Consider the following 22,046-nt stretch of genomic DNA (forward strand, 5'->3'; position numbering starts at 1 on the left):
GAGAGAGAGAGAGAGAGAGAGACAGAGAGAGAGAGAGAGAGAGAGAGAAACAGAGAGACAGAGAGAGAGAAACAGAGAGAGAGAGAGACAGAGAGAGAGACAGAGAGAGATAGAGTGTGAGAGAGACACAGAGAGAGAGAGAGAGAGAGGGAGAGAGAGAGAGAGAGAGAGAGAGAGAGACAGAGAGTGAGAGACAGAGAGAGAGAGAGAGACAGAGAGAGAGAGAGACAGAGAGAGAGAGAGAGAGAGAGGGAGAGAGAGAGAGAGAGAGAGAGAGAGACAGAGAGTGAGAGACAGAGAGAGAGAGAGAGACAGAGAGAGAGAGAGACAGAGAGAGAGAGAGAGAGAGAGACAGAGAGAGAGACAGAGAGACAGAGAGAGAGAGACAGAAAGAGGGACAGAGAGAGAGAGAGACAGAGAGAGAGAGAGAGAGAGAGAGAGAGAGAGAGAAACAGAGAGACAGAGAGAGAGACAGAGAGAGAGAGACAGAGAGAGAGACAGAGAGAGAGAGAGACAGAGAGAGAGACAGAGAGAGACAGAGAGAGAGACAGAGAGAGAGACAGAGAGAGACAGAGAGAGAGACAGAGAGAGATAGAGTGTGAGAGAGATTCAAACCCCATGTGAACGTAAACAATAATTTGGCTCTTTCAGCTCACTTTAGGTCATAACATCGCAAGAAAGCGGGATCCACCCTATAATTGGTAGGGTGTGTTTCTGTGTGTGTGTGTGTGTGTGTGTGTGTGTGTGTGTGTGTGTGTGTGTGTGCGTGGGTGTGTGTGTGTGTGTGTGTGTGTATGTGTGTGTGTACGTGTGTGTATAGGATATGAACTACTAAACAAAAGACATTTGCATTATGAACAGTTATCTCTTTCAGTCTGTGCTGGCCAGATTTGTCAACAGTATTTCTAAGGCATGGACTTTATCTTGTACAGGATCAAACAAATCCTTAATTCCTCTTGATAAGCAATGCCATCCTTGATTGTGCATCAAGAGGAAGCCAGATAAAAGTACACATCTGTGCTAATGAGACATACAACTCTGCAGGACGCACAGACGTGCGCGTACAGCGCTGCTTGACAGTATGTGAACCCCTCATCCAGTTATAGATTGTTTTAGTTTTTACCATGAAATTTTTATTTAATCAGAACCAGTCTTTTTTTATCTGACATAACAGGTTTATATTTACCAGTTCCATATGTTGGTTTAGAGGAAATCATGCATGTAGTAGAAAAAAACTAAATTATAAAGACATTAGTGCAGGGGCAAAAATAAGTGAACCCCAAGTTGCATTGGTTAAATCACGTAGGTAAATAGAATCAGGTGGGTAAATAGAATCACGTAGGTAAGTAGAATCACGTAGGTAAATAGAATCACGTAGGTAAATAGAATCACGTAGGTAAATAGAATCACGTAGGTAAATAGAATCAGGTGGGTAAATAGAATCACGTAGGTAAATAGAATCACGTAGGTAAATAGAATCACGTAGGTAAATAGAATCACGTAGGTAAATAGAATCAGGTGGGTAAATAGAATCAGGTGGGTAAATAATTGGGTACCAAATGAACCAATCAAAGGAGAGATCTTTCGGAAAGAGTTTGGGCAGGACTCTAATAAATAGAGATAAGATACCTGGTCAGTTTTGTGTTTCCATACAGGTGAATGTTCCCCATACAGGTGAATGTTCCCCATACAGGTGAATGTTCCCCATACAGATGAATGCAAAACACACCATGCCGAGAGGAAAGGAGATCTCAGAGGACATCAGGAAGAGGGTAGTGAGAGCACATCAGTCCGGGGAAGGCTATAAAATCTATAAAAAAGGCTATAAAAAAGATTTGAGCTCCATCAGTCCACTGTGAGGCAAATAATTTACAAATGGAGAGCATTTAACATGACAACAACTCAGCCTAGAGGTGGACACCCTTCCAAAATATCCCCAAGAGCCACAAGAAAAATAATAAATCAGGTAAAAGCCAACCCAAACTTAACATCTAGAGATTTGCAGACCTCCCTTGCTGCATCTCAGGCAACTGTGCATGCTTCAACAATAAGAAGAACACTGAATCATGATGGCATTCATGGGTTGCTAGGAAGAAGCCTCTGCCGTCAAAAAAGGACCAAACTGCCCATCTTGAGTTTGCCAGAGACCACCTGAACAAGCCTGAAGGTTTCTGGAAATCCGTTCTCTGGACAGATGAGTCCAAAATTGACCTTTTTGGTCACAATCAAAACCACTTTTGTTTGTGAAAATGTTTGGTGAAAACCCAACACTGCCTACCACTAAAAGAACCTTATCCCAACAGTCAAGCATGGTGGTGGGAATGTCAAGATCTGGGGCTGCTTTTCCTCCTCTGGACCTGGACGACTTCACATCATTAAGGGAACCATGAATTCTGAGCTATACCAGGAGGTTCTTGAACAGACCGTCAAGCCATCAGTCAAGGAGCTAAAGCTGAGCTGAAAATGGGTCTTCCAACAAGACAACAACCCAACGCATTCAAGCAAATCTACCAAAGAATGGCTTAGGAGAAAGAAGATTTGTGTTTTGGATTGGCCAAGTCAAAGTTCTGACCTAAATCCAATCGAGATGCTGTGGTAGGACCTGAAGCGGGCAGTTCATGCCAGACACCTCTCAAACCTCACTCAATTGGCTGAGTTCTGTAAGGAGGAGTGGGCGAAAATCCCTCAAAACAGACGTCAGAGACTGATTAGTGGCTATACGAGACGTTTACCCCAAGTTACCGCTGCTAATTGAGGTGCCACAAGCTATTGACTGAAGAGGTTCACATATTTTTGCACACATGAAATCTGAGTTTTTGTTAAATAAACCACTTTTGTTAAATAAACAATGAAAATATATCATTTTTTTTGTTTGTGTCCTTTATTTGGAATGTCTTTATTATGAATCGGGGTTTAGATAAAGAGTTCATTTTAAGATTTTATACAAAAATAATGACCATCCCTGTAGGGTTCATAAACTTTCATGCAGCACTGTATATACACACACACATACACACACACACACCCCTCAGCAATTACACAGATGCCTTTCCCCCCCCGGCTCGGTGCGATGCATCTCATGGCACGTTTCCCTCTCACTGCTGGGACCAGGCCAGCCTTTCCTGTGAACAACCACAGCACCTCCGGGTCCGAGGGTCATGTCCTGAGCCTGATTACAGAGAGATAAAGGGCTAAATCACCCCACAGAGAAGGGGCTTGGATCCCATCCCACCCATCCAGCCCTGTACTGGACAAAGCTCCAGAAAACTCCAAGGAGCCTGGCCAAATCTCCTGCTCCAGTATGTGGGCCAAGGTCAGCGAGCATCTCACCTCTGCTCCAGATAAGGAGGGAGACGTTTAACCAGACGATCTGCAGAGGAAGTCCTTCCTTAAGCCAATAGAAAAACCTTCAAGTGAAACAATCTTCTCAACCAATTCAGATGAGGCCAAATCTGCTGCCAAACATGAATAACTACAGCTTTATCAATAGGATATGCAGAAAAGTGCACTGATGACGAGGAAGCGATGGAGCGGCCCCTACTCATCACACAGCTCTGTAACTAACACCACAAAACAGCAAGTCCTCTCTTACCTCTGCCAATGGAAGTAGTACAGGAAATGGTAACACTGGTAACAAGCACACAACATTGTGATGAATAGAATGGCTGCTTGTGTTGGCTTGATCTGCTAAATCTATGGTAAATCTCTACCAGGAAGCTGGGACAGTTGAGTGCAGTGAAAGCGTTACGGTGGACATCAAGGAATAGATGGGTTTCATCGTTCAAGATCCAACAGACTGTAGCCAGCTGCATATGTACCAACCTCATCCTGTCTCAGGGACCCTTCCTCTACTGCTACCTCATGGAGGTGTGTGTGAGACGGTGGCTTGCCAAGCATACACTGTGTGTGTGTGTGTGTGTCAACTTCCTAATTCTTGTTTTCTCTGTGTGTAGGGCACTCCTGATGTGAAGCTGTTTTCTAAGCCCATGGCCCTAACCCTTCTCTGCAAGTACCTTCAAGGAATAGATGGTTTTCACCTGCGTACATTCAGTTCAAGTGTGAGGAGGACGGTTAAATCACCTCAGACGAGTGATGCACTCAGTGTGTTCATAACCTTTCGCCCAGGACAAGAGATACTGGGGAGATATTGTACGACACTTCTCAATTATAAGTTGATAAAATATCATTTATTAAATGTTAGAGATCAGATGCACGCACGTTGAAAAACAAAGACAACAGAAGAAGACAGCAAAGTATTTACACGGGGTTAAAAACAATTACTTTCACATACTACATTTTAAAAAACTGTACAACTGTACAATATACACACAAGACGGATCTCCTGAGCAAAGACTGACATCGGTGGAGGCTGTTGTTGATAAACAGGGTCACATGTGACTGTGCAGAATAATGCACCGGTTTCAATCACGTTCAGGATAAAACTCTGGCATACTGTCTGCACTCCCCAGCGCCTGATCCGCTCAGTCGTGTCCAAGCTAGTCCACTTAGGACAGCAGGGTGATGAGAGCGTCCAGAAACTTACTCCTGTCCTCCATCTTCAGCTCAATGACTGCAGGGACAGAACACACAGGCAATGAAGCTCTTATGTCTAGCAGGTCTGTATGGTGGTGGAATTCATTAGTCAAAATGTGTGCGTGTGCGTTCATGTGAGGAGTTTATTGAATTGAAAGTGAGCAGTGTCCGCCATCTAGTGGTCAATATACAGAATGACAACTCTGAGCCTCAGTTTACTGAGACCAAGTGCAAGAACATTTGACACAGGAACCACCACCAACTGTTGTGGATGGCTTTAAAATGAACTTAGGCTTCGGATAAACAACAAGATACTAAACAGCAAGGCTGCAAAAAAATGACAGTGCTTTCGTTTGTAGATGTGTACACGTACGTCCACGTATGTGGGTAATAAAGTCTTTTGTCTGCTACTTACTGGAAGTGTCGAAGTGGTCATGGAGTGTTCTGGAGCTGGTGCTCTCCGCTGCCTTCTCAAACGCACGGCCAAAGAAACTACAGCAGAGAGACAGAGGAGGGAGAGAACCAGCCTGTTTTACTCATTCACTAAAACTAAATAAGCTAAAAAAAAACTAAAAAAACCCACTTGTGATAAATGCAAACAGAGAGCATGAAGTCGGTCTTACTTCTTCTTGTCGGAGGTCTCAGACTCTGGCGGGATGCCCAGGACGATGACGGTGCCCTTCTCCACGTCCATGGGAGCCGCCATGATCAGGGGCAGCAGTTTACAGCGCTTATTCCTCGTCTATGAACAGACATAAGGAGACATAAGGAGAAATAAGCCACCGTTTTCAACATCAACACAAATGACATCTAAGAAGGTAGAGAAGAGCAGAGAGATTAACTGTTGGGCTGTGATGATTGGGTTGTGGTTGGGATACTCACCGAGCTGATGAAGGCTTTCAGCAGGTACTTGCAGAGAAGGGTTAGGGCCATGGGCTTAGAAAACAGCTTCACATCAGGAGTGCCCTACACACAGAGAAAACAAGAATTAGGAAGTTGACACACACACACACACAGTGTATGCTTGGCAAGCCACCGTCTCACACACACCTCCATGAGGTAGCAGTAGAGGAAGGGTCCCTGGGACAGGATGAGGTTGGTACATATGCAGCTGGCCACAGTCTGTTGGATCGCCATCAGCTTCTTCTTAGCCAGGTCTATGCCCATGTGCAGACGCTCCAGGTTACTCCTAGAGAGAGAGGGGGGGGGGGGGGAGAGAGGAGGGGGGGGAGAGAGAGAGAGAGAGAAGGGGGGGGAGAGAGAGAGAGAGAGAGCAGGGGGGGAGAGAGAGAGAGAGAGAGCGGGGGGGAGAGAGGGAGAGAGAGAGGGGGGGGGGGGGAGAGAGAGAGAGAGAGAGCAGGGGGGGAGAGAGAGAGAGAGAGAGCGGGGGGGAGAGAGGGAGAGAGAGAGGGGGGGGGGGGAGAGAGAGAGAGAGAGAGATGACTCTGCGCTCCATATTGTGTTCATACCTGAACTAGTGCTCAGTGATGCGGACCCCAGCGGACCACGCCGGACGGTGTGTGTACCTGGAGAGGCCGTCCAGGGCCTTGATGAAGTTGTCGCTGGCGGCCTCCTCTCCCTTCTCCGTGTTCTCCAGCAGGGAGGCGGCGGCGTGGACCACATCGCTGGCCAGGAAACGGTTCTTAAAGCCAAAGTGAACGCCGAACGTTTGGATGCGGATGTCCTTCATCCTAGGAGGAGAGCAGAGAGAGGGAGACCATGAGTGACACTCTGTGTGGAGACCATGTTGTACGCATGTCTAGATACGAAGACGACTGACCTTCAGGGATAATGAACATCGGATTTTTTTTGTTATTTTTTAAAATATGTTTTTAGGGCATTTCTGCTTTTATTGGGATAGAGACAATAGAGATTGACAGGAAGGATGGGTGAGAGAGAGGAGGGATGACATGCAAGATAGATCAAGGGTCAGAATCGAACCAGGAACCTTGCGATTACGTGGTACGTGCATTAGTGAGCTACGCCACCCAGCGCCCCGAACATCGTTCTGTTCTCTGGACTCTTACCCGTATTTGTTGGAGGACTGCTCTATGACCTCCCTCAGGTTCTCCTTGATTGACAGGTCCATGGAGTGGAACTTCTGACGCACCTGCTTCAGGGGCAGACTGCAAAAAACAACAACAACAGAGAGATTCAGAGTTATATTACCTTTATCACCCTGATCATGTTTTTTTTTTATTGACCCAAGTGGCCATCAACTAATCATCGTATTAAAACCTGTCTTTAAGCCAATCATTATACCCCATGTCAGCGAGGAACTCCTGGAGTTTCTTCTGGCCGTGCATGGACCAGAGTTTGAAGTTGCAGGAGGTGTAGCAGGAGTTACAGATGCTCTCGTACAGGGACCAGTGCTGGTAGAGGGCCAGGCGCAGACTGGGTCAGGTGGTCAAGGTGTGAACAGAGAGAGAAGAGGGAGGGTAGGCGGGGCTCCGAGCCCTGCTAGAATCCACCGCTACAAGTATACATGGTGTTTACCCTGTTCCTGGCATTCTCAAGGGGTTCGGAGGATGGAATACAGAAGTGTGAATGAGTGTTGATGCCATGTTGATGATATGTGTTTGTTCTGTTCAGGATGGATTTCTCTCCTGTTAATAAATAATTTAAAAAAAAAAAAAACTAAAAAAAAAAACTAACCCTGGTCTGAGCATTGATTACTTTATCTTATGATGACTGATGGATAGATGATTCACTTACTTAAACAAATGTATTTGTTGTAAGTCGCTTTGGATAAAGGCGTCTGCTAAATGCCATAAATGTTAATGTTAATGTAAATGTTAATGTAAATGTGATGTACACATAAAGGATACTCGTACTCGAAGGAGATCCTCATGCAGTCGATGGAGAGAGAGTTCTCCTCGTCCTCGTTCCTGTGGTTGTGGCGGGAGACGTGACGCTGCATGGTGGCGATGTCCGTCACGTACTTCATACTGCAGGACACACGGACATCAGAGACAGAGTATGTGTGTGTGTGTGTGTGTGTGTGTGTGTGTGTGAATGTGTGTGTCAGGAGGACTCAAAATGTGAATGTGATGTGACGGACATTTATGGATTATTGGGTTTTCAGTCTGAGAGAGAGAGAGACTTACTGAGTGATTTTATCATGAACCCACTGGTCTGTCAGTCCAATGATGGCCCACCTGCCAAAGCGATCAAAACACCATCAACATGTGGATTGTAGTAACTGAAGTGTAATTTGCCATATTCTTCTGTGCTTTTCTATGTAGACATTTTCATGATTTTACTAACAGTACATTGTCCATGTCTTACCACAGCATATCTTTAGTATCCTTGGTCAGTACCCAAGCCAGCTCAAAGATCACCATGGCAGCCTGGCCGAAGACAAACAAAGATAACCATATTTGCACTTGATTGAACGTGAACTGACCACTGGTTTCCCCACAACAGTTTCAACACAACCGGTAAATAATCCACACTCACTGAAGTCCCATGGTATTCATACTGCTCATAGTCAAACAGGATCTCTCGTCTGTGAAACCAAACACAAAAATGTCAGAATCTGCTAATTACAATAAGCGATGTTATCCCCCCCCCGTTAGAGAGAACCACACCTCCGTGCCTCCCATTCTCGCTTGGCCCTCTGTCTTTCAATCCTCCTCTCCACAGCTCCCTACAACAGATGTTAACAGAAACAACACTGATCACTGGCCTCTGATTGGACAGGTCACTGCACAAATTACAACTATTATATACCAGCTAACCACCATGGTGTCAGCAGTGACATGCCAGTTCACATTGCCAGTATTAAGTTACCATGGCAACGTCCTATCCCGTCACGTACCTCATCGAACCGCCTCCGTTTCCCAGACGGCTCCGAGCCTCCGTCACTCTCATTCCCAGAGTCATCACCATCCCCCCCCTCGTCTTCATCACGGAAGATGTCGTCGTAGGAGGGCACTCCCAGGTCATCATCCTGCTTAATCAGCAGCTTCACCTGAGGGGACATGAAACGTGGGAGCACAGAATAAGAGGCTGATTTGGAGGCTGTTTCACATGGGTTCAATGTGTTACACACTCTAGAGTCTTGGTCTCTACATATACACTCACTGAGCACTTTATTAGAACACTATACTAATACTGGGTAGGGCCTCCCTTTATTACAACACTATACTAATACTGGGTAGGGCCTCCCTTTATTAGAACACTATACTAATACTGGGTAGGGCCTCCCTTTATTACAACACTATACTAATACTGGGTAGGGCCTCCCTTTATTAGAACACTATACTAATACTGGGTAATACTCCCTTTATTAGAACACTATACTAATACTGGGTAATACTCCCTTTATTAGGAACACTATACTAATACTGGGTAGGGTCTCCCTTTGCTCTCAAAACCCTAACCCTAAATTGTGGCCATGAAGGGATGCACATGGTCAGCAACAATACTCAAATAGGCTGTGACATTCAAGCGATGATTGATTGCTTGTATTAACGGGTTATTGCTTGTATTAAGTGTGCCAAGAAAACATTCCCCACACCTTTACACCACCATGAGAAGGTGTACAGGTGTTCCTCCACCATGAGAAGGTGTACAGGTGTTCCTCCACCTCCACCATGAGAAGGTGTCCAGGTGTTCCTGATAAAGGGCTTGGTGGGTGTATAGGGAACTGTCCTCAAATACCTTTCTGCAGTCTCCACCCACTGGACCTTATCTTGGACCCCCAGTCATCCTCACCCCCCCTCACTTATGGTGTTGACCTGACCACTCACCTGGGTGTCATTATACACATTGACTACATCTACTGGTCGGTGTGTGTCGCAGATGAAGAAGATGGAGTCTTCCTCTGGTTGCAGGGTCTCCAGGAGATCCACATTGGCCCCACAGTTGATCAGGACAAAATACTGGAACTGTGGGAAGGGCAAAAAAAAAAAAACACACACACACACAATTATGACAGTTCTTAAATATTGTATCCGGAAAGCACAATGATGGTCGACAGGAGGATATTACCTGCTCCTTGTGCTCCAGGAAGGCAGTGCCGAGGTCTTGCCATCCCGTCACCGGGACCAGGGTGTACTGGACCTGGTCGCAGTGAAACAGCGCCTGGACGGGGTGGGAGACACGGGGTGGGAGACACGGGGTGGGAGACACGGGGTGGGAGACACGGGGTGGGAGACAGGCTGTTAGACTACCGTCAACCACACACCGGACACCGCGCACGTCCACTTCAACGACAGAAGCACAAGTCAGAAACTCGGCGAGACTGTTACCTGCAGTATTTTACAGGCGCACAGAGCGTCGATGTCTGATGAAACCAGGAGGGCAACTCTCTGAAAACGACGGGAGAAGAAGAGGAGAAGAGGAGAAGAAGAGCAGACTGAGTCACGCACCGCTTCACAGAGTAAACACATTCAGCTAGTTAGCCGCGGCGAAGTAGCAACCAGCTAACAGAAACAGCTCTCACCTGGTTTACCACGACGTCATAAAATTCCTTTCTAATGTCCGCGACGAACATTTCCAGATGTCCAGATATGTTGAGGTTGTGTAGAACGATGCGGTGGCCCGGCGGCTGGGGTCTGTGTGCGGTAGCGGCGCGGTCAGGCGGGTTAGCGGCGCAGGTTAGCGGAGAAGCGGCGACGCGGTTCGGTTCCTGTTAGAAATGTGGCGCCAAATTCACACGTCAGAACAGCCAATGGGACCGTCAGGATCTGACCAATAGAAACCGCCGGTGACAGAGCGGCAACAAGTTCAGCATTTGAATAATATAATAATAATAATAATAATAATAATAATAATAATAATAATAATAATAATAATAATAATAATATATGCCATTTAGCTGACGCTTTTATCCAAAGAGACTTACATTGCAGTGAGTGCATACATTTCAGTATATATGGTCCCAGCGGGAATCAAACCCACAACCTAAGCGTTGTTAGCGCCATGCTCCACCAACTGAGCCACAGAGGACCACTTTCACCTTCATAACATGATCCAAAATGATAAAAACTGCGATTCACAGCCCCTCACTATGAGATGTGCTGTTGAAATACTAAATATAGGTTTTCTATTCAGTTATGATGGCTTTACATTTAAGCGAAGCATCTTCTTTATTAATCTTGTGCATACCTAAATGACACATTCACTAATGTTTGGGATAGCAAATGCAAGATTATTGTTGACAATTCATCAGTGACTCACAAAAACACGGCATATAGATTTGAGCAGTTTATTAGGAAACATTATAATAAAGTGTCACAAAGAAATTCCCGAAAAGCATCACAACAAATACAATCAGGCTACAACAGTGTTATCAGGAGCAGCTCCTAGTTTTCTCCTCTACAAGCCAAGGCAGGATATCGGAATGACAAAGAAGCAAAAAGTGCTAAGACAACCCCTGACCTTTACCCCCTGACCTTTAACCCAGCTCACCCTCACCCCTCATTGACAACCCCTGACCTTTACCCTAGCTCGCCCTGACCCCTCATTGACAACCCCTGACCTTTACCCTAGCTCGCCCTGACCCCTCATTGACAACCCCTGACCTCTACCCTAGCTCACCCTCACCCCTCCTTGATTGCAGATCTGAAGGTACCAGATTAGAGTAAACGACAGGATGAGAGCTCCTTTGGGCCCATTCGAGGGCGAGGTGGAGCATCATCATATTGCAGACAGCAATACAATAAGGAGTAGGAGGGGAGGAGTCACAGGGTTGCTTAGGGACCAAGAAGGTGGCAAAGTCAAAAGCTCCTGATGAAGCAAGAGGAAAACATAGAATGTTCAGCTTTGGGACATGCAAGATGGCACCATTAATGTAACCAAACTATTCTCAGCAGAAGTCGCTACTGTGTCTACTGGTTTTTAGCCTGTTTTTAAAACTCTGCGTACAATCAGCAGTCTATGGAGGGGAATCAAGCGACTGATTTATCCTCAAATGTGACCCTTGTAGCATGAACACATTCACATTGAAAGAGCCACATTTGGAGCAAAAAATGAAAATGTTATAATTCAAGTAAACTTCTGCATGCCCAAAAATCTAATATTTCCATTCCAAACTTTCACATGATCTTATAAATATGAGCTATAAGATAAATTAAGATATACAATTGAGAAGTAAAAAGTCAAAGGTTTCCATTTGAAAGAAACATTTGAAAGAAATTTCTTCACCCCAACCAGACTCCCTAACTCTGCAGATAGACACAGTCTTTTCCCATTTCAAATGCACCCTGTGTATCCAGAAAACACCACCAATTGGGACTCTACAAAAATGTGAGTAACAACACACATCACATGAGGTAAAAAGGCAATACATCACAAGTTGGGATAAAATATCTACACATTGTACATTTTATCTGACCACACTGAACAATCATTGTAAGAATCATTAAGGATTCAGTCCCCAGATGTTTCTGACAGTTCAATAGGAAGCAAATTATATACATAGAATGAAACGTAGAATGAAAGTTGGGTAACAGAGGAATGTGAAAAGTATTCAACAAAGGCACAAATAAGTTGGGTGCTTCTATTGGACTCTCAAACCCAAAGCCGTCTTCACTTGATTGCCTTTCTTGGATTAATCACCATTAGAAAAGTGCCTTGAAATATTTCAATGGCTTCAGTAATGCATACATTAAAAAAACGCAACCAAAGCAAAATAATGTAACAAAGAGCAAAATCCTTATATACAAAATGTGATGAGACTTTAACCCTTGCTATCCTGTGTTCACAGTGTTGAACTCCCTACTGTATGACACACCCTCACCACCACAGACAGACAAGAAACAAAACAATAAACCACTGTGGTTATATGATGATGTGTGCTGTGAAATATATATATATTTAGTTATATATTATATAACTGCCAGACAGGAATCAAAACCATATCAGCAACACTGAAAGGTTAGCACCAGGTACCCCACAGGGTAATCAGTAGGGCCTGGTTCCATTTCAGCCCCTCTGTACCTTCCCTTTAACCCTACCCCAACCCGTTAGCTCCTAACCCTTCAACGTTCAAAGTCTCGGAGGGACTGGACCAGGGAAGCATGTGGCAGACGCTCAACCAAGCCATTTAGAGGGCTGAAGGGAGCCAGCAACTAGCTACGAGAAGGGGCTAGGAGTTTATGGGGGATGCTAGGAGTGGTAATGGAACCAGGCCTAGGCCTGAGACTATAAATTGACATAATATTTATACACCCACATCATTCATGTGATAACCAGAGAAAACGGGCCAGTGAGCTCCCTGCCGGCCCCTGATCCAATGTTGAAATGGCGCCAACCCTAATGGCAAAGAGGAAGCCCCTTGCCATTAGAATGTACAGCAGGTGATGTCACAGAGCAAGCTGTAGGGGTACGATACAGTTGAGTTGGTTAGCTACAGTATGGTGGTATAATATGTTGTATAGGTCAGCTATAGGGGTAGTGTGTAGATGGTCATTGTGTGCAGATGATCAGCTATGGTGTAGTTGAACTTCAGGGGAATTATGTGGTTAACATGCAGGTGGAGGTCGGGAGCCATAGTGACAGTATGTCGTACATACAGAGTTGAGCTGTTGAGGTGGTGCGTACAGGAGGTGGAGGTTTGAGATTATATGGGGAACATGTAGACGGACTTAGGGAGCTATGGTGGTCACGTAGTATGTCGTTGGCGTTGAGTTATAGCGGTAGTATGTAGTTGGCGTTGGCCAGCTTGCGTTCCTGGGCAGCAGGGACAGTCTGTCTGTGACGTAGCGGTCGGTGGCAGTCTGGGTCCTGTAGTGGGGGGAAGTGTTGTCTGTAGCACAGCCAGGAGAACACCAGGCCCAGACCAGAGCCCACCAACACATCTGCACAGAGGTGGGAGAACACACACATCTGAGTACGAAGGTCAGAAAAGTCATCAAGATTCATTTACATTACATTTTACATTTATAGCATTTATCAGACGCCTTCATCCAAAGCGACTTACTTAAACAAATGTATTTGTTGTAAGTGAATCATCTATCCATCTATCCGTCATCATAAGATAAAGTAATCAATGCTCAGACCAGGGGCCATCGGCAGTCACAATGCTAGAAGAAGGATTTATTATTTTATTAACAGGAGAGAAACAGGGTGGTAGTGGGGGTGAAGGTAAGGGCTGTACTACTACATTCGGGCAAAACTCACATTTTCAAATCTTTGCTAAAAATGTTGCCTCGACATTCCATTAGAATCCATCCCTTAATGATTTCCCTTTTGCACCCTTTCCTGTATTCCAAATCGATCCCGAGCCCCTAAACCTCAGCAACGTCTGTCCTATCAGAGGTCCGGTTGTGTGGTTCTAAAGCAACCGACTTCATTCCTTATCTCACTGCAGCCTACAGGCCGTGGTTTATCCAAGGAGATAATCTTTATTATCCTTAAAAGGGAAATTGGTTTGGCAGCACTTCCTCCTTTCTCACCTTGCCAGTGGTGCTTGTAGTCGCAGGTCCTGGAGAGGGCGATCATGGCTGCAGTCAGCAGGGGGGTGAGGAACACACACAACCTCCAGGCTCGGCCCTGACCCCCCGGGGTGAAACACCGCAGCTTCCCCCCCACGTACAGCGCCGTAAAACCAAGTCCGGTGAATGCAACTGAGGCAGGGAGAGAGGAGACAGCATGGGGGGGGGGGGGGAGAATGGAGCAGAGACAACAGAGGGAGAGAGAAAATGGTAAATGTAAGGTAGGGAGAGAGGGACTCTCCCACTCAGACAGAGGCCAATCAACTGTAAGCAGCCAAGCCTGAAGAAACAAACACACTTAACCTTCCGTTTGCTTTCGCTTCCAGTGAAATGTCTTCTCAACCCTAACCCAACCCTAACCCTAACCCTAACCCAGTCTAGGAGAATAGGAGGCATAGAAAGGAGGACATTTAAGACCATTCAGACATTCAGAATGAACTCCAGTGGCTCTTACAGGAGGAGTGTCCGCTGGGGAAGCTCTTCCTGCCCTCTATGACTGTATCCGGGTCACCGCTACAGTGCATCTCTGGGTTCATTTGTCCGTCTGGGAAACAGCGGTAGAAGAAGTCTGGTCGTGGCCTGAGGCAGGAATAAACAGACACAGAGCACGCGTTACATACATCACATCCAGCCATCACAACACTTACTTTAGACCAACGTATCATGTTGAAAGTTACACATAGCAGAACTCACCGGCCCACAACCAGCTTGATGGCATTGGTGAAAACTCCATTCAGCACCAGAGCCAGAGTCACCGCTGTGGAACGGAGGGAAACAAGGCACTGGATCAGTCTCTCAATCTATCTCACTTTTCTCTCTCGGTCTCTTTCTCACTCGCTCGCGCTCTCTTTCTCTGTGACTCATATTCATTATGAGCCGTTCCCAAACAGCCAGGGTTGTAGAGGTTCAGCTCTTACCCAGCGAGGCCTCCCTCAGGTCTCCTTTCTCCGCCCGCTTCAGGAAGGTGAAGAGCAGGACCACCACCAGAGGGGTGAAACATGCCACACTCTGGCAGGAAGAGAACACACAGATGTGGGGGTCATGATCAATACCATATATACACTGACACACACACACACACACACACACACACAAAATACTTACAAACATAAGAGTGGTGGGGACGTGGTCATTCTCCACACGGTGGAATTTATACAGCCACATCTCCTCTGGCTGGATCTCACGGTTGAAGGGAGGGAGCTGCTCTGTCACACTGAGGGGAATAAACACAGAGCTGCTCAGGGCCGTTCAAATGACATCAGATAAGAAGTCAGGACTTTTCTGTCCCCGTAGACAGTAAACAAATGACGGATATGATAATCAAACGTAATCCTACTAACAGGAAGACAACCAACAGCAGCAGTCGGATAGACACCTCCGACAGTAACCCACGCAGTAGACCCCTCTTCATCTCGCTTCTCTGTGTGGACCGTTAACCTGCTCAATCCACTGGCATCCTTACCTCAACTGGAACAAAGAGGAGGACAAGAACAAATGGGTCACAATCCTGAACTTTGACTCTTTGTTGTTGGCATGTGGCCAAATCCAAGAGATTGACGTATCAAGTGATTGATAGATTGATAGATTGATGCAAGAGTCAGAGGCAGCTTGTTCATCGTGATGTAGGCTGCTCTAAAATAGCCTACCCATCAGATTGTACAATATCAAACTAAATCCTCCGAAACAACATCAATCATTTCATCCTCATATGCCAAGCATGCTCTGCCCACATTACCCAATCAAAGAGCGGTTTGTACAGAGATAAAGACTAAAACAGATACACAACACAGCTAGCTAGCATGATCCATCTGTCTGCTGGACATCTGGGGAAGGTTTGGCCGCATTTCCGCATTCCTGAGTGGAGCCCCTCGGTGCCGCGGCGGGTGGAGGACTGACCTTTAGCTCCGTGTTCAGATGCGTCTCCACGGCCAGGACGGCTAACGCGGCCCGGGCCTCGCCATGATCAGCGGCTTTTCGTGCGCTAGACTGTTTTACTCAAAGACCTGACCCAGCGAGCCAGCCGGAGATGCCCGGAGGAGGAGAAAGCTTTGTCAGAAAGAAAGTGGCCACGTCACATTAGCGAGGCGACACCTAGCGGTCCGCAGGGGAAGTGGCATCATATTCATTCATAAACAATGAGGTCACATCTGGTAAAATCTGTCATTTCAGGAGGCGGTCGACGACCTGTGCCGAGGACAAGTCAACTGAAGTCCTACTGTAAGAGTGTGTCCCCTGCCGTTGAATAGGCGGGCAGGCCCCTCTGCTTGGATCTGTTTTGCCCTGCTTAAAACCTTTTGGCTTTAGATATGAATCTATATATAAAACAACAACTGACTCATCTCTACGCTTTTTTCAATTTAAAATATTGTATAAAACGATTGCAACCAAAAGAATGCTCACCATATGGGGCACAACAATCGTCACTATGGAGATTTTGCACTGAGGAAAAGCAAAGAAAAAAAGCAATAGAACATCTGTTGTGTTGTGTCTGACTTCTGGTCTAAGGTTCTGCCTGACAATCATTCATCAACGAAATCATACTCTTAGCTTAAAGGATGGAATATATTTGTAATAACTGTTAAAATGAATAAAACAAACAAAGTACCCTAACCCTAACCATAGGTCCTCTGATAACAGAACTCAATAGAAAATGTTGGTAATGGCAACCCAGATGCTGATTTCTTTGCACCCCACCTAAGAAAAACATCATTTATTCTATTAATTCTATTAAATCGATTAATTTAACTTATTATTTTATTTATGTGAAATTGCTAATGGAAATATGACATTTGTCCAGAGAGAGAGGCAGACAGAGGCAGATTCACTGAGACACAGTACAGCTTTATTTAAGTCAAACTTCAGGCATGTCTGAACTCCTCCAACTCAACCTCCTTTAGAATGAAAAAGGACAGAATCAATAGTCTCAAATAAAAAGACAGTCATGTACAAAAAGCATGTCTTCCCCACAGTCACACACATTTAGAAGCAGAATTGTACAGGCAATAGCACGCCACAGTAACATGATCCTATGCAAGTTCAATGCAAACTATTTACAAGTCTTTAACATTATGCAATAACACAGGCTGAACAGTAAACAATATGGTACTTGTGTTCATCCACTTTTTATTGAAGCAACATCGAGATAGTTATGACGACCCCAGCAGAAATACCAGAGTAGTTTTCACTACATGACTTAGAAGGGATGAGTATGAAACCATGATGTGTTTGAATATTCCTACACTGTCATGTCAATCCAATACTAATGAGAGTCAGCATTAACAACTAACATTGCACAAAACCAAAATACGTCACACTGAACTGAAACATATGACTCAAGAGAGGAGGTTACTTCCCAAGTCTGTTTGTCTAGAAATGTATGAATACCTTTAATTTCTTTGTCTCTCTGAAGACTCTTCCTAAAGCTTCTGTCAGAATACCTCAGAGTGTAGCTTCTATAAAAACGATATATAAACAAGGGTAAATACTGTGATACTATACTGGTGAGGCCAACTGAAGGACATCCTGCCGCACACACAGACAGAGTAGGCATATACGGTCACTGTATGAGTGGAGGAGGGCAGGGGACCAACTTAACGTTCAAGTCTTACTGGTGGGAAGTGAGTTAAGTTCACACGGTCCGGAGACACGGTCCGGAGACACGGTCCGGAGACACGGTCCGGAGACACGGTCGTGAAGGCTATTGGGTTAGGCCTGGAGAATCTCTGTGCAATACCGATACAGGAAAAACTAATTAAACAGAACAAGATCTTCAACACGTGGTTGTTTTAAACATAAAAAGTTATGAATAACAAATATGTCTCCAACTGACAAAAGAACAGATTCCAATAAGAATTCCCTCCTTAGGGAGGGATGATAATGATATTTCAATAGTTTTGAGTTGAGAGCATACAGTTGTGCACAGACAACGTGTGTGTGCTGGGATGAACGTATGAGTCAGGACAACAACGGTCACTTAGTGAAGGTGAGAGAAGGCTTGGAGACCAGTGACTCCATCACCAGCCAGTAAAAGAGTCTTAGGATCCAAGATTTGGCTGAAGATGATTTCAAGGCTATATCTACCATGTCCATCTGTCTGAAGAACCCTAGAATAATCACATATTAATCTGTTGTATAAAAAACATTAATAAATACAAAAATAAAATGTAAAAGAAAGGACCAAAAGAAAATTCAAGTTTTAAAAGGTTAACATGCAGACCATTCAAAAATTAAAAGTGCCTTTCTGCACCCATGTGATACAGAGCTGCGTGGATTATAGCCTAAATACTATTATAATAATGGTCTAAATCTAACACCTACTGTATACATCCATCTAACAGAATGTTGATAATCTTGTCTCTGAATACTAGAATTTGGCAGGTTTGGGAGCAGTATCTCTATATTGGGGACAGTTCATCCCAAAAGCAAACTTTGTTAGACTCATACTTCGAAAGTGTTTGCCGTTCAGCTGGTCACGGAAGATGAGTCCATAAGTCCATATTCAATCTCTCTATCCCTCCATATGTATCCAGAGATATCTGCTCAATCTCATATGAATGCTAAAGATTGGCACGATCTCATTCCAGATTGTAAGAAATGGACTCGGCTCAACCTTTTAGATATGCCTTTAAATAAAATAGTTTTGGGGATGAACTATCCTTTTAAGGGATTGGATACAAAAACACAAACAGTCACGTACCAGAGACGAGAAAGCATGGGCTCAGACATGATTGGAAACTAACTGTTCACCTCCCGTGATTATGTGAGTTCCGGCTGAAAGAGTGTAAAAAAACGGCCCAAGAGTTACTTCACATTACAACGTTGACTTGCTTTCCGTTGTTCACTACCAGTACTGTGAGTCAACACAGCCAGCCAGGTCTCTGAGGAGCAGCTGCTGTCAAACGTGGAATCATCACACTAATAGAAAACATTATGAAATGCATACGACAACTACATATAGATTAATAAATTGTAAAGCTCCCTATTTTATCGTATTCTAATACTTAGGGATAGGGAGCAATTTTCCAACAGGTGTCTTCGATACATAAATCACCTAGTATAAAAAAAGGGTGCGAAATAACTACAAAAAATCAGATTTGTAAGATGAGAGATTAAAAACACTGTACATAATCCATACGTTTGTAGCATGTTTGTACATCATACTGAAGTATAACACAATGTGACACCGTTGATACAAAACCCATTTGTAGAGATGCACACAGTCATTCACAAAGGTGAAGATAAATACCTACCAAGGTAAACATGGAATAAACTTCACAGCTTGGATGTTATTGAAGAAGTTTGTATGTCTACTATGGTAAAGTACATGGTACACGGTAGCCAGTAATTCAGATTTATGTCAGATACTGGATTGAGGAAAAAAAAAACGTTTCTCCACAACGCTTTCGGCTCTTTTAAGATGTTTGGATGATATTGTTTGAACAAGAGCAAACGTTACAACACAGTTTAAATTACTACAGAAAAGAGGTATCCATTTCAAGCATGTACACTGTCATGTGTTCTGTTATATACATGTACGATACGTATGACCTACCTAAGTTATGTAGCAATAAGCTGTGAAACTGCTTCAAAAAGGTTTAGCAGAACAAATCAAAACAAGACATTAGCGTGCACAGAACACACCATCACTGACATTTACTGCATGGGGGGCAAAGGAGATCACACCTGTCTGTCATGTCAGTGTCCTGGATCTGAGTAGACCTGGGTCCTTCCATCTCCAATACTTATGTAGTGAACCGTAACTAAATCTCCTTTACCACTAATGAAAAGAATGTAAGTAACTTACATTGGACCTCTTGAATTTGAAATGACTTATTGTCCACAGATGCGTTTGGGTATGCTTCTGCGTCCATGGCCAGTGGAGGACCTCCCTCGCCCCTCTCCGTCTCCTAGCCTTTCCTTGTTGACAATAACAACCAATTCTGTACACCACAGGAAGGGAGTCTGGCAGGTGTTTATCACCTGTTATTTTGTAATGTCATACCATTACACTATATGCTATTATAATAATTCACCTTAATAGAAGGACTATATTCACAAGGAGATCTGTGCAATGCTTTAACACCTAAACAAACAAACATAATACGCCACTCACCGGGATGAAGTGAGCTAATCTGTCTGTAAACATTAACAAACATGGATATATATATATATATATGTATATGTATATATATTCATATGCATCTATACTCATAGGTATATCAAAAACGGGTCTAGAGAAGGTCGGAATGTAGTGTGGTCCTGAAAATTGCACAAATCAGTTTTCCTCTCCTGAAAGGAGAGATTCTGTGGATAGATGGACCGTATCTGGAGGAATGAGCGCCTCTAGAGGAGTGGAGGAGTGTAGGGTTGCTTCTGCTGGATCACTGCCCAACAAAGCCTTTCATCTGGGCCTGGGGCATCACCTGGCCCCTGGTAACCACAGCTTACAGGAAGTAAACAAAGAGAAAAGCAGCATGGCGGAGAGTCGTTTTCACCTCCTCTCCCTCAACCCCCCCTCAACCCCCCCACCCCACCCCACCCCCCCTCCCCTCCCCTTGTCGAGTTCTTCAAAGTGCCGGTAACCAACAACATAAAAATACTACCTGTAGAAATGACAGAAACATACTGTGGTGGTGGTGGTGGTGGTGGTGGTGTGAGCCCTCTGCAGGGCTGGGAGGAACTGAAAAGGGTGTTTGAGGTGGTGTCTGTGGCCAGGGAGGAGGGCAGGTCGATGAGCAGACCCTCCACCTCCCCTCCCCTCCCCTCCTAACTCTCCGGACACACAGAGCAGCGTGACTCCGTTCTAAAATCTCCAATCTCACCACTCACACCAAGTTTGCATCTGTCGTCCTGCTGGTCTGTCTGTCTGTCGTTCTGTCTGTCTGTCTGTCCAGCCCCTGGGAGTGGTGGCTACAGCACTGGTCATCAGAGGGCCGATCTCAAATAGCAACGTATGTCTTATATTGTGCACAACAAGAACCCAATGTGGAGAGAGGTCGAAAGGTCGTGCACTTCATAGGGCGTAGGGTGCTATTTGAGACAGCCTCACTCTCTGGGCTGCTGGGTCAGCTCCTCCTCCTCCGGGTCCTCCGGCTCCTCTTTGACTCTGATGGTGCAGGGAGTGTGAGCGTGGGAAGGAGTCGGGAAGGAGCCCAGGGGGCTGAGAGGGTTGTGATTGGAGCAGCAGGGGCGTCCCTCCAGGGAGGAGAGGCTGAGTGCCCCGCCCTCGTGGTCCCGGCAGAAGGAGCGAGGACAGAATTCACAGAAAGACGAGGCTGGGGAGCCACACACACTGCAGTCATGCCATGGACACTCCCAACGACCTGGGGGGGGGGGGGGGGGGAGAGAGAGAGAGAGAGGGTTATTGACACACACACACATTTTAGTTATCATGCCAACGGCACTCCCAATGACCTACGCACGCACGCGCACACACACAAACACCAACCACGCACACACACACGTACCATATGGGGGTTTGGTGAGGTTGAGACAGAGCAGGTGATATGCTTTGGGGCAGTCCTTCTTGTCACACATGACCAGCTCCCCTCCCTCTCCACAGCAGAAGCAGAAGTACTCGTGTGTGTGTTTGCCTTCCGGTCGAAGCTTTCGCTTCTTGGGCTTTAGTTTGGCGTTCCTGGCCTTCTCCTCTTTCTCCATCACCACGGCGCTCTGAGACACACACACACACACACATCAAACACAAGCTTTTTCATGTTTTCATGTCCACACAGAATAACGGCCCAGGCACCAGAAAACTACCTTCAACCCTACCCACGGACAGACAGGGTCTGCTGCGGTGTGATTGGTAAGACTTTCCTGGAGCCTCTGTCATGAGGTCTGTACAATGCTCTCAGAAGGCTTACAAAGAAGAAGAACAAGGGAGCTGGGCTCCCTGGGCTCTGGGTCGGCCATATTCGGCACCCCTGGAGCAGTTAGGGGTTAAGTGCCTTGCTCAAGGCACCTTGCCAGCACCCTTCCAGTTACCAGCTCACATCCGGCTCCCTCCTGGATCCAACCTGCCGACTGCTGGCCGGCCTCTCTACCCTCTAGGCCACCTGCTGCCCATAG

General features: G+C 45.5%; 3 protein-coding genes across 4 annotated transcripts in view; all 3 read right to left on the reverse strand.

The window, feature by feature from the left end:
* Positions 1-4,179: 4,179 nt before the first annotated feature.
* On the reverse strand, positions 4,180-10,079 carry cdc45 (CDC45 cell division cycle 45 homolog). The gene is made up of 18 exons (XM_083673642.1): positions 9,983-10,079; positions 9,789-9,848; positions 9,529-9,621; positions 9,288-9,425; positions 8,354-8,506; positions 8,124-8,182; positions 7,993-8,041; positions 7,822-7,883; positions 7,641-7,691; positions 7,362-7,481; positions 6,796-6,927; positions 6,561-6,659; positions 6,060-6,224; positions 5,584-5,722; positions 5,416-5,499; positions 5,157-5,275; positions 4,949-5,025; positions 4,180-4,570 (listed from the first exon to the last, which is right to left on the reverse strand). Exons 1-18 carry the CDS (start codon positions 10,031-10,033, stop codon positions 4,506-4,508), a joined length of 1,716 nt encoding a protein of 571 aa, XP_083529768.1. The 5' UTR covers positions 10,034-10,079; the 3' UTR covers positions 4,180-4,505.
* Positions 10,080-10,733: 654 nt separating this feature from the next.
* LOC310807438 (phospholipid phosphatase 5-like) lies at positions 10,734-16,037 on the reverse strand. The gene is made up of 8 exons (XM_083673937.1): positions 15,873-16,037; positions 15,317-15,443; positions 15,081-15,189; positions 14,894-14,984; positions 14,670-14,733; positions 14,431-14,555; positions 13,938-14,108; positions 10,734-13,340 (listed from the first exon to the last, which is right to left on the reverse strand). Exons 2-8 carry the CDS (start codon positions 15,385-15,387, stop codon positions 13,171-13,173), a joined length of 801 nt encoding a protein of 266 aa, XP_083530063.1. The 5' UTR covers positions 15,388-15,443; positions 15,873-16,037; the 3' UTR covers positions 10,734-13,170.
* A 4,518-nt stretch (positions 16,038-20,555) lies between these two features.
* The window catches only part of nsd3 (nuclear receptor binding SET domain protein 3), a 15,280-nt gene continuing 13,789 nt past the window's right edge, over positions 20,556-22,046 (reverse strand). For both annotated transcript variants that reach the window (XM_083673515.1, XM_083673514.1), the window contains 2 exons: positions 21,443-21,647; positions 20,556-21,298 (listed from right to left, as the gene is read on the reverse strand). In XM_083673515.1, coding sequence (XP_083529641.1) covers positions 21,021-21,298; positions 21,443-21,647 — 483 coding nt within the window. In that variant the 3' untranslated portion in view covers positions 20,556-21,020. The remainder of the gene's footprint in view (positions 21,299-21,442; positions 21,648-22,046) is intronic.

The sequence above is a fragment of the Argentina silus genome (assembly GCF_951799395.1).
Source record: "Argentina silus genome assembly, chromosome: 7".
In the NCBI taxonomy this organism is placed as follows: domain Eukaryota; kingdom Metazoa; phylum Chordata; class Actinopteri; order Argentiniformes; family Argentinidae; genus Argentina; species Argentina silus.